This window comes from Molossus molossus, unplaced genomic scaffold, assembly GCF_014108415.1.
Source record: "Molossus molossus isolate mMolMol1 unplaced genomic scaffold, mMolMol1.p scaffold_m16_p_10, whole genome shotgun sequence".
In the NCBI taxonomy this organism is placed as follows: domain Eukaryota; kingdom Metazoa; phylum Chordata; class Mammalia; order Chiroptera; family Molossidae; genus Molossus; species Molossus molossus.
The window spans coordinates 30,499,657-30,516,217 of NW_023425345.1; the positions used below are offsets into that span (position 1 = coordinate 30,499,657).

Below are 16,561 nucleotides of genomic sequence, written 5' to 3' on the forward strand. Positions count from 1 at the left end.
AAATGTAAATTAAATGTAAATTAATTTTTAAAAATTTAATTTTTTAAATTAAAAAATATATTCTAATTAAATTTTTAAATATCTAAAAATGTATATAAAATACATTTGCCTAAGAGCAGTGAGGATGGAAGTAGTGGAAAAGCACCATGTTTATACAGTTAACGTTGGAAGTGATATTTTGCTATGCCATACTTTTCATTTCTCTGAATTCATTTTGATGAAATGGTTAGAAAACATTACTCTGGTTTTTCTGCTTGGTAAATATGTTGTTTTATAGGAGATGACTATTTTTAATTCTAATTGCCTATAAAATCTTACTCTTCTGAATTTGAATTTTATAGAAACCTCTAGTAATCTTGAGTGACTGTAACTTAAAATATATCATTGTCTAGATTTAGGGATTTAACATTTTAGAAAATGCACTACATGTTGGTTTTTTTTTTTTAATTAGTAACCAAGAACTAGATTGTAGGAGTATTGTATAAGTGAGAGCAAATGAATAAACATTTTAAAAATCTTGTTTACTCTGTGTTAGCAATTAGGCAAATATACCAGGAAAAATTATTTTATTTATTAAAAAATAGTAAAAGACCTTAGTTAGAGTGTTCTTATAGGTTTTATATGAATTATGTTAATTTAATACCAGAACATTAAGTTGTTGGTCTTAGTCACTGGTCTTAATAGTAAAATAGAATACTGAGATTTTTATTTACTTTTACTTTAAGATGAAATTATAGAAATGCCAATTTAATAGAAATAGTACCCACTTTTAGGGAAGAGAATGCTTGCACTCCATTTTAATCATTATTTAAATTTCTTCATTGTCCTCTGTCCTTGTCTAATGGGTGCTTAAATCTATTTAGTGTTCAGGAAGTCGGTGTGGACTCTTAGCCTGATAACAGTTGCAGAGCCGTGTTATAATTCAGAGCTTCTAGAATATTAGGATTAGAGTCTATTCAATTTCTTCCAGGTAAAATGACATAACATGGGAAAATAATACGATATATAGGGGATTGTTTGTTTTCTTTGTGCTGTATATGTTTTTATGAAAAGAATGTGCATATTTTTATTCTATAACTCAGCCAACTCTAGGTCTTTATTACTCCTTCCCAAGGAGAAGCTTTAAGGGGAAAAATAGCGAGTCTCCATTTTTCATTATTAAAGTAACTGATCCCTATCACAGGTTACTTTACCCTCTTCTTCCCATACATACTGCTTTATACTGTTTAAATATCAGAATTTACGTACCTTGACCCATTCATGATGGTCATTACATTTAAGTACTTCAGTATTTTCCACTATCTCCAGTTGCTACACTGTCTTAGTTATTCTGTTACCAATTTATTACTTATTACATAAACTCATTTACCACACAAGACCTTAATTTCTACTATTGTACCTTTTTTAAATCAGCAGGTAAGAAAGTCACTTTCATGTTTTGATAATAGTAAAAATACCACCCCAAATAAATATCTCAAACCCACCCAGTCTTAACACCTATGGAGTATATTTGTATAAAGACAACCATCACAGAAAGTTGATAATTTAGTAATGTGTGCTTAGTATACCAATTAACTAAAGAAATAATAGAAACTCATTATATACCATCAGTCATTCTGTCACAATAGTCAATATTTAATTTTTTACAAAACTGTATCTGTTCTTTTTATTTTATATGGTTTGAGTTTTTTTAATGGCTAGAATTTCAAGTACTGAGTTACCAGTAAAATATTAATGGAAGTTAGTTTTTGGAAAAGGAACTTAAGTTTCTAAAGTTTGTCAGGAAGTTTGTGGCTTGCAGTTATAGAGTTCCTGAAACCCAGAGCTCGTAGTAATAATCTTTTAAGATTAAAAAGCAGTATTCAATATAACGTTTTGAAATTTTCTTCATAATGAAAGTAAATTTTCTAAGTCTAGGCATACCAATAATAGGTTGTTTTATGGATAAAACCCAATGAAAAAATATTAATTTTCAAATGATGATATGTGTTATGTCATTGTCTATTGCATATTACTTTGGGCATCTACTGTTTTTGGCTTTGATAGATGAGTAGTTTGAGATTTTTTTTTTCTACTCTCATTTCAAGACAGTAGAAGATCTAGTCTTACCACTCAACCTTGAAAGAATAGTATTTCTTATGCAAAGATCTTATTCTTTAAAAACGAAAAAAAGGTCAGTTTTTAAATAATTTACTTGATCTTAGCCCAAAGTCCAAGAAGCGATGTTATTCTTTAATTCAAAGCAAAATTTTTTTAGCAAATATCACAGGTAGGTTTTTTCTTTGTTTCTGTTGTCAATTGTACATTTTATTGAAGGTTCTTGTTTTCTCCTTCAGATTCCATTTTTCTAGAGCATATTTTTCTCAAGTATCACAAAAATCAGTCCCATTACATTATTTACATAATGATTCTTTTGTAAAACAAAAATACTATAAGTTACTGCTCTTCAAGGGGCACTCTCTATTTGTTGATGTTCTGGTGCCCATATAGTAGTACTGTTACCATATTTTTATCTCATCTGTGAATGTGGCATTTGGTGCTTAAATTGAGATACAAAATAATGGAGGTGCATAGATACTCGTAACTGTTTTTGTGGCCCACCTATCAAATGTAAAATGCATGACTTTGGAGACAAATCAACTTTGTTAATAAAATAGAAGAAAGAATTGAGGTCAGATTGGAGGGGTGAGCTTATCTGTATTGTAAAATGAGTAGCATTTACAAGTGTACATACAGTAGATAGTAAAGAAGGTGAAGTTAGAAATTTCAACAGCTAGGGGTGTGAATTTCATCTTATTTATTCACTAACTTTAATGTTACAATGTAGAAGTGGCTATTTTGCTACCAGAATATTAGAAAAATGTTTGTGGTCATAAAGTACATACGTATATTTTCTCTTTTCTTTCAGCCATAATGAAAGAAAAGTGACCTGTAAACATCCAGTCACGGGACAACCATCACAGGACAATTGTATTTTTGTAGTGAATGAACAGTAAGTAAAGAGTTTCATAGACTGCCTCTGTTCAAAATGGGGTTAGCATTGAGATTGCTGTTGTCCACATCTAATACAGTACAAATGAACAGTTTTCTTATCTGGATATTTGCAGTCAAGTGTAGTAACAGAATGACATCTATTTATTATGTGTGGTATAGAGCATGACAAAAAATTTTTTTATGAGGAATGTAATTTCAGAAGCTGTTTTTCCAGTAGTTCAAAAAGAGATAGTTCAAGAGCCCAGGGTGTAAGGTCAGAAATTGTAAACTTGCTCGGATTGTTAAACTAATTTGAGCTCAGCTTTCTCATCCTCAAATCAGAGATAATGGTGATTACCATATCTCAGGATTTTTATAAGCATGGAATGAAATATGTGTGAAAATATTTTAAAGTAAAAATCTGTTTACAAGTATGTTGATATCATTGTTAATTGTTTTCAATATTAGAATAGTTAATCTTTAAACTAATTTCCAGTTAAATGACCAAGTAGAATATCTTCAATAATTCTTATTAAAATAAACATGATATTCACTTATGTTGTGATTAGAAGAAATGTTAGTTATATTTAAAGTAATTGTAAATATTAAGTCCTGACTCTAGAGCTTATTAAGCTCTACCTAGTATGCAACTTTTGGGGGCAAAGTAGGACACCCACATTGTTAACTTGAGGGAAGCTTTATCGTAAAGTAGTGTACATATACAGCAATTTCTAGCATTCTGACATATATTTTCAGGACTGTTCCAACTATGACATCTGAAGAAAAGAAGGAACGATCTATAAGTATGATAAATGAAGCTTCGAACTATAACATGACTTCAGATTACGCAGTACATCCAATGAGCCCTGTAGGCAGAGTAAGTTATTTTGCTTACTGTTAATTATTGATAGCTGGTATAATTGATAATCAGTATCTTCTTATGACTCTCAGTAGATTTTAGAATTATAGAATAATCATTTCATTTTTATTTTTACATGAACCTAATTACATTCGAGGTAATTGGCATAAGCAATGTCTTGGAATATAAAGTAATAAGATATTTTAATAATTCAGTGATGTACATTCAAGAAATATTATAGAGTTCAGATTTTGAACAATTTTACAAATGTAATGGATGTTTGTGTGAAAGAATGACAGTTTATTGAATCAATTTTAGTTTTAAAGGTGAAGATTAATCTAATGGCCCAGAAATTCTGTTTTCTATTTATTAAGCATGCCTGGAGTGAGCAGTTACACTCTTTAAAAATACATGGAAAATCTCTCACTACTAAAAGGAAACTATACCGGTGTGCTTGATGACCACGAAGTATTTAGAATCTATTACATGAAAAGTGCCATAGCCATATGGAAATAGAAGTGGGTGGTGTTTCTTTACAATCAGAAATGACGGTGTTGATTGATTGTTTAATCTGTGATCATAGAGTTGTATGTCTACTTTAAAACTTGTAGTTATTATTTCTTGTATTTTAAAACATAACGTTACTTTAAATTTAGAATTTTAATATGACAATTTCTTCAAACTCCTGGAAAAATTGAATAAGTAAATAATAGACATCAAGTTACTGCTCTTTTCCTAAATGGATAGCGAAATAATCAAGTTATGATAAAGAGCCAGGCTGGTGTGGCTCAGTGGATTGAGCGTTGTCCCATTGTCCCATGGACTGAGAGCTCTCAGTTTGATTCCCAGGCAGGGCACATGCCCAGGCTGTGGGCTCAATCCTCAGAAGAGGGTGTGCAGGAAGCAGCTGATTGATGTTCCTATCTCTCTCCCTTCCTCTCTCTCTAAAAAAATCAATAAAAACCTATTTTTAAAAAGAAAATAAATGAAAAAATAAAAATCGATAATTCCATTTTTAACTTTTTGAGGAAACTCCATCCTGTTTCTCACTAGTGGCTGGACCAGTCTGCATTCCCACCAGCAGTGCCCTAGGTGCCCTTTTCTCCACAGCCTCCCAGCACTTGTTTGTTAATTTATTGATACTTGCCATTCTGACCTGTGTGAGGTGATATCTCATTGTCGTTTTTATTTACATCTCTCCAATGATTAGTGACCTTGAGCATTTTTTCATATGTCTGTCTGGCATCTGTATGTCCTCTTTGTAGAAGTGTCTATTCATGTCCTTTGCCTGTTTTTATTATGCTAATAATTCAGTCAGAGAAAGACAAATATCACATAATGTCACTTATATGTGGAATCTAAAGAGCATACAAACTGAGGAACAACATAGGACCAGAAGCCTGAATAAATGGAACAGACTGACAGATCTCAGAGGGGAGGAGGGGGAGTGGACTGGAAGAGAGCCACTAAACAATATATATGAGTAGCCCACGGACACAGACAGTAATGCGGTGAAGCCCTGGCAGGGGCAGGGGCAGGGGCAGGTAGAGGGAGGCAAAGGGGAGGGGAAATGGGGGATGCCTGTAATGGAAGGAAGGAGGGAAGGAAGGGAGGGAGGAAACTTAGAATGTAAATGGGCTTTCTAAATATGATAAAAAACGCAGAAGTCAAATTGAGAGATTCAACGAAAATTATCATACCTGCATATATCTGCAATTCATATAACAGTAATTCCTTTATAATTAAAGAATTGCTATGATCAATAAGAAAGGGGCTTAAAAACACAGTTTTTAAGTGGGAAAACATGTACAATCACTTTTCAGGGTAAAAAAAACAGAATTTTTTCTAAAAATAATGTGGAGAAGGTGCTCAAATCCCTTCATAATATGAACAATATTAGTTAAAGACAGAAAAGAACACCATTTTCACTCATCTGATTTACAAAGATTAAGAAGTTATGCAGTCCCCTGACTGGTTTGGCTCAGCAGTTAGAGCATTGGCCCAAGGACCAAAGGGTCAAGGGTTCAATTCCCATTCAAAGGCAGGTATCTGGGTTGCAGGTTCGATTCCTGGCCCTGGTTGGGGTCGTGCAGGAGGCAACCAATCGATGTGTCTCTCCCTTCCTCTCTGTCTGAAATCAAAGTAATTTTTTGTTGCTACAAAAAAGTAAGGGAAAAAAAGTTGTATAGCACAGACAAAAATGTAAGTAGCCATTCTTTTTAGGTAGTGAAATCCAAGAAATAGTGGAACAGAAGAATAGGTGTTATATATGAAGTCATTTGAGGGAGAGGAAAAAAAAGATATTCTGTAATTATAAAAACAATTACTTGAGATGGATAGACACACACAGTGATAATTGGTTGTCTTACAGGGTTGTGCATAGGGGTTGTTTGGCTGTTGGTACCCTGGGGTGAGAGAGAAGTAGATTGGTGCTTGTATATCTTTTTGTACGTTTGATTTTTATATTGTGTTTAAGCATTAAAAGTAAATTAAAATATATCCAGAAAGAAAACCCATGCTTTAGGTAAAACAAAAAATTCTAATGAAATAAGCTAGATTTCCAAAGATTCTAAGTTGAAAAATAAGAGATGACTTGATATTACTTATTTTCATACAGAAATTAAAATTCAGCTTCTTTGTTTTTATATTCATTGGTTCCTACCAAAATAAATCTTTATGCTAAACATAGCAGTATCTTAAAAGTTTGTATATCCTTATGTGTACTTGTAAACACCATCTGCCTGATATCATTCAAGTTCATTGTTGTCCATGACATTAAGCAGATCCTTCCAGTCTTTGTTTTGACTTGATGTGATATGTTTGTTTATATATTATATTTGAGTATTTCTCTTGTGACTTGCCGCTAACTTTCTTTAATTGAAACAGCACTATTAAGTGCAGATATAAAGCATCAAGTTCTGTCTTTTGGTTTATTCTTAAGGAGTTTGTAATAATTTTTATTCAAGGTTCATTTGATTTGTATAGCAGGTAGGACAAAACTGCCACACCTGGTGCCTTTTTTAAAATTGTATATCCATCTTCTAAAGGAGAGATTGTAAAAAACCTGTGATCCTTTTGTAATATCCTGGGGAGAGAAGTCTTTGTGCAGAATTGTTACACTTGAAAGAACTAAGCCAGCCAAAGCAGAATTGCAATAATTCATCTGAAAAGATTTAAATCCTTCAAGTTTCAGAAGAATCTGAAAAGAGATTAAAAATTATGACGATGAAAAATAAACTCAGATATCTAGTCATTAATACCACATTGTGCTTTTTTCTATGTAGACTTCACGGGCTTCGAAAAAAGTGCATAATTTTGGAAAGAGATCAAATTCGATTAAAAGGAATCCTAATGCACCTGTGGTCAGACGCGGTTGGCTTTATAAACAGGTATTTCTTTTCTCCTGTTTGATGTGAAAAAAGGGCAGAATCAAAAGGGACTTTTTCAGCCGAATGTTCCTAAGTCAGTTATGTAAAACGGAGAAGGAGCTGTAGAGTAGTCATCCAGATTCCTTCACTTATTACCACTAAAAATGGGGAACAATGAAGAAAGGAAAGGTAATGACTGTTAACTAAGAACAGAGACTGTGCTTGTTACAGGTAGTTTTAGATCTGAAGTTACATATGTGCTGTATGAAATGTTAGGAATAACATGCTAAAATTATGCACGCAGAAATATTTTTTAAATGGGAAAAAACAGCAAAATTGTTCATTTTTTATTCATATAAAATAATTAGAGAAATATACAATTATATATACTTTATTTTTGTTGGGTTTTTTTGGTTGCTGTTTTTTTGTTGTTGATAATCCTCACTCAAGGATATTTTTCCATTGATTTTTAGAGAGAGTGGGAGAGAGAGGGAGAGAAACATTGATGTAAAATAGACACATTAATTGGTTGCCTCCCGCACAAACCCCACCGGGGCTGGGGATGGAACCTGCAACCCAGGTACATGCCCTTGACCAGAATCAAACTCAAGACCCTTCGGTCCGCAGAGCTGATGTCCTTACCGCCGAGCCAAACCAGCCAGTGCTACAACTATATACTTTTATTTGTAGAGAAATCTGGTCATAATTTAAGATTTTTTTCTGATTTTTTTTTCTTCAGATTTTTGCTTCTATGCTCTCAAGACAACTTTCTTAATGCTATGGGTTTTTTGCTTTGTTTTGTTCTTTTCCTGTTTTCCCAAATATGGTTCACTCTCAGACACCCTGATAAATTGGGGTGTCTTGTTCTATTGAAACTTGATAACTAAGCTTTTTTGGAACTTTGTCATTACTTTTGGGATTAGTAAGGATGCATGTACTTTGGGCTCTATGACATCTATTTTGTTTGCTTATAAATTGCTGTTTCTTTTTTAATTTCTGGTTTGCAGCTGGGTTTCAGATAAGTGACCACCAGATAACTAAGATGGTGATCTATTTAGCATTTAAGGCCTTTATCTTTTTTTGTTCTCTCTCTCTCTGATTCTACATGTATACAGATGATAAAGAACAAGTTAAATGGTCGTTAATTAGTGGTGCATATTCTCTCAAATATTGCTAATTGCTTTCAGGTGACCTAATCATTATATTAATTAATATTAATAATGAATTTTATATAAAGCATTCATTAGACATTGTTCCCTCTGAAAGTTAGGTGGCAGCTAAACTAATGTATTGGAAGAGGACCATCTTAAAATCCAAAGAATCCCCAATTATTCAAGCAGATTAGTTTTGGCAATTTCTCACATAATTGATTGGGTATGTAACATGGGTTCAGGTTTTCATTTTTATTTAAAGATCATTCACTACATTTTACATTTCAACCATCTGGTATTTGAACTTATCTAAGCTAAAAGATTTTTTTAACTAGTCTTTAGTAAGACCACATTATGTACACATAGCTCAGTGCAAAATTGACCTAAAAGAGGCTGTGGAACTCCTTATTTAAATGATTCTTATTCTGCCTGGCTGGTTTGGCTCAGCTGGAACATCGGCCCATGGCCCAAAGAGTCACAGGTTAGATTCCGGTCAAGGGCACGTACCTTGGTTGTGGTTCAGTCTCTGGCCCTTGGGTTCGTGCGGGAGGCAACCAACTGGTTGATGTGTCTCTCATCAATATTTCTCTCTCTCTCTCTCTCCCTCCCTCCCTCGTTCGCTCCCTCCCACTCTATCTGAAGATAAATGGGGAAAAAAGTATCCTTGGGTGAGGATTAAAAATAAATAAAGAAAATGATTCTTGTTCTTATTTCTCAATCCCTTGATTAATTTAGTATTACAAAAATGTTGCCAACCAATTTCTTTTTCATGAAGGTTTATTTTGTAATAGCTGTGTGACTTACACAGAATATTTGTTTGCAGAGCTGCTGAAACATCTAAACTTTTAAAACTTTTCTGTACTAAAAAAAGAGAACAGTTAGGAAATTTTGAAAATACCATATACCATTTAATATATATATTTTTTGTCCTTTGGTGTAGCTGTCAGTTTTAAGGACAAATCTGTTCCTTCAAGAGATTTTCATCCATATAATTTTTTTCATTCAAAGTCATTATTAGATACTGGTCAGAACTAGAAATAAATGAAGAAGTATTGACAGATACACATCAAAACTGGCCTCTTTTTTTTTCCTTTCGTTTTTTTGGTGTCTATGTTTCATAGTCTCTTGCAGTTTTACTTTATTGCATGTGGGACATGTGGGAAGATAAGTTTTATTAAAATTGCAATTTTGTTCGAGCTTGGTATTTTTATGAACTAAATTACTTAGAATGAGCTGCCAAATAGGCACTGTTTTCTGCAGGGTGCACATAACGCAAACTGTGTATGTAAGAAGAAAAATATGTTTATGGAATGTTTTTATATGCGACGGTTCCTTGAGCACAGTCATTTTAAATCACATTACCTTTGGAATGATTTCAATGCACGTATTTTTCTTTTTGTTGAGGATTAACATAGTTATTAAATCTGATTTACCAGAACGCATGCCCTGCTTCACGGTTACATTACCCTCACGCTCACGGACGCGTGCTCGGAAGGGTGACTTTCACATTGCTTGGAAACGTGAAGCCGGATCAGATGGCCTCAGCAGTCTTCCTTTCTCGTGGCAGTACTGCTCTTCAGGGCCAGTGTACTCTGGGGCACCTTCACATGATGCACGTCCCTAGAAAACTACCCCCGATTTTTGTTGGCCTTTTAGTTAGATTTCTGTGTGGCATATATCAAGCACACCTCGCTTTTAAAGCATATTTAAATAAATGCACCAGAAATGAGTTTTAATTTCCTGAAATTAAGAAAACTCTTTATTATGCTGATTCAATGCAGGACAGTACGGGCATGAAGCTGTGGAAGAAACGCTGGTTCGTGCTTTCTGACCTTTGTCTCTTTTATTATAGAGGTGAGTTTGCCATAAACTGTCTTAGCATGTTATTTCATCATTGCAATTGAATGTATGTTAAATATGAGATAGTTGTTTGTTTATTTTTAAGAAAAACATTACAGCCCTGGCCAGTTTGGCCCAGCAGTTAGAGCACCGGCCCTCAGACCAAAGAGTCACGGGTTCAACTCCAGTCAAGGGCATGTACCTCGGTTGCAGTTTGGTCCCAGCCCTGGTCAAGTCATGTATCTCTCTCACATCGATGTCTCTCTCTCTCTGTCTCTGCCCCCCCCCCCATCTGAAGATAAATGGAAAAATGTCCTCGGGTGAAGATTTCAAAAAAAAGACAAAAACATTGCAGTTTTTTTGTTATTTTATATCAACCAACAGTATCAAGAAAGTCTTTTTTTCATTGACATGTAATGCTGAGTAATGGGGTAGGACAGAAGACAATATGCTGTAGTACTTCACACAGAGTTGTCTGAGTTTTGGTTCAGTCTCTGCCATCTGATTGTGCTCATCTGATGTTTTGTCTAAAGAACATATGAATCTTCGCTCTATCATATTATCCTTGAATATAGTGCCTAATAGATAAAAATCATTAATTTTATGAGATTCTTTTACATCAGCTTTATCAGATCTACCTGTAGGTCCACCAAACACCCAGTTCTCCCCGGCAAAGGATTTTGGAATATCAAGGATGACTATGATGATGTATTGGCAAATAAAAAAAGTATAGAGAAATGTATTTATTATGATCCCCTAGTGCCCTGCCCCCTTTTTAAAACAAGCAAGAACTCCCTGAAACATGGAGAAACTTGTAGAAAGGATACATGCCAGGCTATCAGTGTTGTTGGAGAGGAAATAAAGGTATTAGCTTAGGTATGGAGTAGCAGTCTTCATTTATCCTATGCGGATATCATAAACTCTCTCTCTTTTTTTTTTTTAATGTTTTCTGGTTAGTAAGTTGTTAATAGTTTTAAGTCAACGTTCATGTGCTCTATGGATCTGTTAGATACTACAAAGTTGGTACCTAACAAAGAAAGGTGTACATGGTTGTGCATGCCATAGATATCTGCTTCAGCGATAAAATCATGAATCTAGACAATCACATCTTCCTCACTTTAAAGTCAGTTTGGAAACAGTCACAACAGAATTAGATTGTCAACATGTAATTAATAATTTATAACTGTTCTAGATAAATATATGACAAGATGTAATAGGATTTTAGAACCAGTCAGCAGTTCACAAATTAGCCTTGTGATTATACAAAAAAAGAAAAAAATGTGGCAAAATTCTGTAGTCATCTCTCAAAGCAATAATAAAACATATTAACCTTCAAAATTTGAAATTACCAGACGTATATTTATCCCCCCCCCCCCCCCGAAAACTGGTTAGTACTGCTGAGTCAGAATTAACTAAACCTCTAGTTTCATTTTGTTGTAGAGATAGTTCAGGCTGCAGTTGTGGTATTACCCTCAGTTAAGTGCCAAGCATGCTCTACAGTTCTTCCCACTTTTCCAGGAAAGTCAGGTTGTAACTCAGGCATTATGCCTAAGCTTATAATTTGTACTTTCTTCTCTTTTTCAGTATATTTATAGACTGTTCAGAACTTTAAATGAGAATAAGAAAATGTTTGTTACTATTTCTCATGTAAAATTTTTTTTTAAGAGAGAGTAAATGAAAGAGAGGGTAGGGTGGGGGAGAGAAGGGAGAACATTGATGGGAGAGAGACACATCGATTGGTTGCCTCCCGCATGCACCCTGACCAGGGCTGGGAATTGAACCTGTAACCCAAGTACATGCCCTTGAGCAAAAATTGAACTCACAGCTCTTTGGTACATAGGTCGACACTCTTAACTGCTGAGCCACACCGGCCAGGGCTCGGTGGCCTGCATGAGCAGATTTTTTTCCTTTATTGATTTTAGACACAGAGGAAGAGAGACATAGAAATATCGATGAGAGAGAGCATCGATTGGCCACCTCTTGCATGTCTCCCACTGGGGATTTGGCCCACAACCTGGGCTTGTGCCCTGATCGGGAATCGAACCAGTGACCTCTTGGTGTATGGGTCGACACTCAACCACTGAGCCATACCAGCTGGGCAGCATGAGCAGATATTTTAAATTGCAGGGTCTAGATTACAAGGAGGAGCTAGAGTGAGCACAGTATTCTAGCCAGGAGGAGCAATAATGCAAAGGCTCACAGGGGTGGGGAACATCTGGCCAACGGGCTGTATAAGGCCCTCTGAATCAATACCAGCTAATATCACACACCTGACCAAATATAGCAGGCTAATTTTTAAGTTGATCATTTTATATGGCCTGCAAATTATGTTAAAAATATCCAAATGGCCCTTGGCAGAAAAAAGGTTCCCCACCCCTTGCCAAGGGAAGGAAGAGTTTGGAGTGTTGGAGAGGCAGAAAGAAACCAGTGTGCCGGCCTGAGGGGCTGGCAGTAGGGAAGGAGGTGGATGGGAGGAATTGAGACCACACCAGTGTAGGGCTCTGTTTGAGTTTGATTCTACTGTAAAAGCTATAAGGAAACAATTGGATATTTTTAAGAATAAGAGTGATTCAAGCTGCTCTTGGAGATTGAATTATAAAGGGGAAGTAAGGAGGCACAGAGACTGATAGGAAGTATTGTGTAGAAATAATGACGGTCTGGACTAAGGTGGTAGCTAGCAGTGAGCTCTTTTGATGCGTCAGATGTCTTATTAGGCAGTAGGGTGCAGAAGTGAACATATAAAACCTCTCTGTGTGTAACTCACTGATTAGCTGAAGGAGTCTGAGAAAGAATGTCAACGTGCTCAGTTATGTTGAACAAGTGTTGAACAGACCTATACAAAGAAGGGATTAGGAAAGAAGGGGAATTTAGGCAAAGGCCATCGCATGAGTGAGCATGGCATATTTGTAAAATCCCACATAGGGCTTCTATTGCTGGAATAAAATATATGTCCAAAGACCTCACAGGGAGTAAAGGCTAAAAAGTAGATCAAGGCATAAAAGGCATTTGTTTGCCATCCTAATGAGTTTAAACTCCATATGAATGCAAAAATAGTAATAGGATGGAGTGTACACTTTAGCAAAATCACCCTAGCACTTAAATTAGAAGCCTAGGCCAGTTAACAAAGTATTGGAATGTTCTAGGTGAGGAATAATTAGTGATGATATTTCAGTCTATGTTTGTGTGTATTCCTTGTCTTGTTCTCCATCTTTAAAGCTGAAATAGAAATGGGGTATCTAAAATGTCACTTGAGTCTAATAACATGATAAGATACTATGGTTCCTTCTCAGGTTGTGTTCCCTAGGAAGCAAGCTCTGTGATGGATATTAATATGCTAGAGGCTTATTGGAGTGCATTCTTGGGGCTACTCCCTGTAGCAAGGAAGGGAAGGAAGACGGATGGGGCAGAGGGAGAAGTTGGGCTGTCATGCAGTCTAAAACGGGAACAGGCCCTGCTGAGCCCCACAGAGTTCATTCATTCTGTGAACATTGTTCACTACCTGCCCTTCACTGCCAGTGTATGATGTCCTCTGGGTGATGGAAAGTAAGACAGGTATTTAGGTCAGACTTGGTAGAGAACCAAACAGAAGAATGCCCCGATTAGGAACATTTGAAGAATCTAATAAAGAACTCTTAGGATGGTCATTTGACAGAAGATGAAGGTTTTATATGCAGTGTCTTTAATTTTATATAATAATATCAGTATTGGTTGAACACTTGATATGAGTGCAGTGCATTATTGAGTTTATGTCAACTGATTTAACCCTCATGACAATTTTTTGAGGTTAAGTTTTGTTTTCCTCAAATGGTTGATGAAACTGAGATACAATCAGCAATAACCTGCCTGAGACTCACAGCTATTTAGTGTCCGGCTGGGGAAGAATCTAAGATCACACAGTGGGGTCACCTCTGCTTGACCACCTCTGCATATTCTGGAGTAATGTTAGGAAAGTCAGTTTTCCCAATTATGTGACAAAGAAGAATGTATTATTTGATAATGAAGCTTTACTAAAGATGACTTCATGAGCTCTTTCTGATTATATGTTTTATATAAACAAAATTGGATTTAAAGTTAGAATGTGAGTCATTCTTTTAAATTGTCATATTCACTGTAATTGATGACTGCTTTGTACCTTTTTTTTCATTACCTTTTAGACTAAATCTGCACTTTTGTTCATTCTTTTTTATGTTTGTGAACTACACCTGAATAAGCACAGTATAGTAAAAGCAAAATTTTGTTCCATTTTTGTGAGAAAAGCTATAGAAATAACATCTATCTAACGCAACATTTTTGTTTTGGAAGTTTACCATATATATTCTAGAAATGAGGGCAAAAATCTTTTGTTAAGTTTATGGTAATAAAAAAACATGGTGAGCAAAATTTAAAAAATTATTTCTTATGGTTTTTCTCATTGATGAGCTCATCAGCCTAATGCATAGCTTTATTAACTTGTCTTACGGGTCTCTAAGAATGAACTATATAGCTCGAATTTTATAAACATGTCTGCCCGCAAGCAGAAAGTTAATAATGTGAATCTGTACTATGCCAAGATTAATGTTTTGTCATTTTCCTGTTTATTTTATGTACTTGCCTTATAGGCCTGTAATTTATTCCCATAACTTTATTATGTATTGGAATGACTGGTAAGAGCCAGTCTTCAAGGTTATATGTTCCAAAAAGCATAGAATTTTTATAGTATAGTTTAAAATATATATTTTCATATATATTCATTTATCCAGACACTTCTGAACATCTACTACTCAGGGAGTTTACATTCAAGAAGGAAGAGAACGTGATAAATAACTAACTAAGCCCTGGCCGGTTTGGCTCAGTGGTTAGAGCGTCGGCCTGCGGTCCTGAGAGACCCGGGTTCGGTTCCCGCTAAGGGCGAGTACCTCGGTTGCAGTTTGTCCCCGGCCCTGGTCGGTTGTGTGGGTGGCTGACACTCGATGTGTTCCTTTCACATCGATGTTTCTCTCTCTCTCTCTGTTCCTCTCTCTCCCTCCCACTCTACCTGAACAAAAAATGGAAAAATGTCCTTGGGTGAGGATAAAAAAATAAATAAATAAATAAAACATATAGCATGTCAGAGGTATTGAGAGTGGGGGGAGTAAAGTTCTAGAAGGAGGAGTGGGCTCTGGGACGGTTTGGGACAGAAGCAGCTTAAAACAGGGTAAAGGAAGGCCTTCTTGGTGAGTCATTTGAGCCGAAACTGAAGGATGTTAGCAGGAGAGCCATGCATTTGCCTAGGCTCAAAAGTGTTGCACGTTTTAATCCTCAAAAAATTGTGGGTAGAATAATTTTGTAAAGTTCTGTATAACAGAACTTATATAACACCTTATAAAGAACTAATCTAAACAATACATGAATACAGTTCATTTCTATATAAGAACCTTATAGTTTGGTCAAAATAAATTTTGAGAAAATGTATTCTGCTTCATAAGGACATTTAAAATTCTAACTAGATATTCAATTATTTCTTAGATGAGAAAGAAGAGGGTATCTTGGGAAGCATACTGTTACCTAGTTTTCAGATAGCTATGCTTACCTCTGAGGATCACATTAATCGCAAATATGCTTTTAAGGTAAGGAAATAGTTATACTTTTTAATTCTTTGTTTGAATCTTGTATTGATTAAAAAGTGGATATTGACCCATAGATTATTACAAAAAGATGTTTTGGTTACAGTCATTTTTATGTTTAATAAAAACAGTCATGTGATTGAGGAGGAGAATGCCCCTTTAATGAGGAAGCGTGTGCTCAGTTTAGGGGCCAGTTGTCTTTATGTGTATACTTTCTAATGGTTCCAGATAAAGCAAATGTGTAAAAATACAATAATTGGTAACTAATGCTATAGGTGTCCTGGTGATCATTTTAATACCTTTTTAAAGGTTATTGTAGATTTTAATTTTTTCATAATAAATTTGAGGGGAAAGTACCATAAGAGACAACTGTTTTTTTAAACTTTTTATTAAATCAAGCAGACCTGAACACCCCTCCCCATCTCTTGACTGACAGTACCCACCCATCTCTGATACTCTGATTTGTGGACACCCTCAAGTAAGAGCCCACATTAATGCTAAGTTGGCTATTTTTTGTTTTAAAAAACCATGCTACATTCTTTGTGATATGGTGACAATAAATATCAGCAATCGCCTATTTTTTAAGTTAGTTTTAAATGAACTCTAAAGCGTTTATTATAAACTTTTCATTTAAAGAGAAATGGAGTGGAAATAAGGGTAACATGCTGTTATTTAACAATGAAATTGTTCATCCCATTATAGGATTGACTTAATTTTTAACTTATGTCCACTTTTCTTTTTACAGTTCACTTTCAGTTTCATTTTATATTGGTTTCAGGTGTACAGCTT

The 16,561-nt window shown here is 35.1% G+C and overlaps 1 protein-coding gene across 10 annotated transcripts in view; it reads left to right on the forward strand.

Moving 5' to 3' along the window:
* The window catches only part of PLEKHA5 (pleckstrin homology domain containing A5), a 220,876-nt gene that overhangs the window by 124,416 nt on the left and 79,899 nt on the right, over positions 1-16,561 (forward strand). For 8 of the 10 annotated variants that reach the window (XR_004958362.1, XM_036252684.1, XM_036252689.1 and 5 more), the window contains exons 4-8: positions 2,909-2,992; positions 3,730-3,850; positions 7,117-7,221; positions 10,133-10,205; positions 15,675-15,775. Coding sequence is in view for 9 of the 10 variants with exons in the window: in XM_036252684.1 (XP_036108577.1) it covers positions 2,909-2,992; positions 3,730-3,850; positions 7,117-7,221; positions 10,133-10,205; positions 15,675-15,775 (484 nt within the window). In the remaining variant the exon portion in view is untranslated. Of the gene's footprint in view, positions 1-2,908; positions 2,993-3,729; positions 3,851-7,116; positions 7,222-10,132; positions 10,206-15,674; positions 15,776-16,561 lie in introns of those variants that run through there. The other 2 variants (XM_036252692.1, XM_036252690.1) reach the window with 2 other exon arrangements.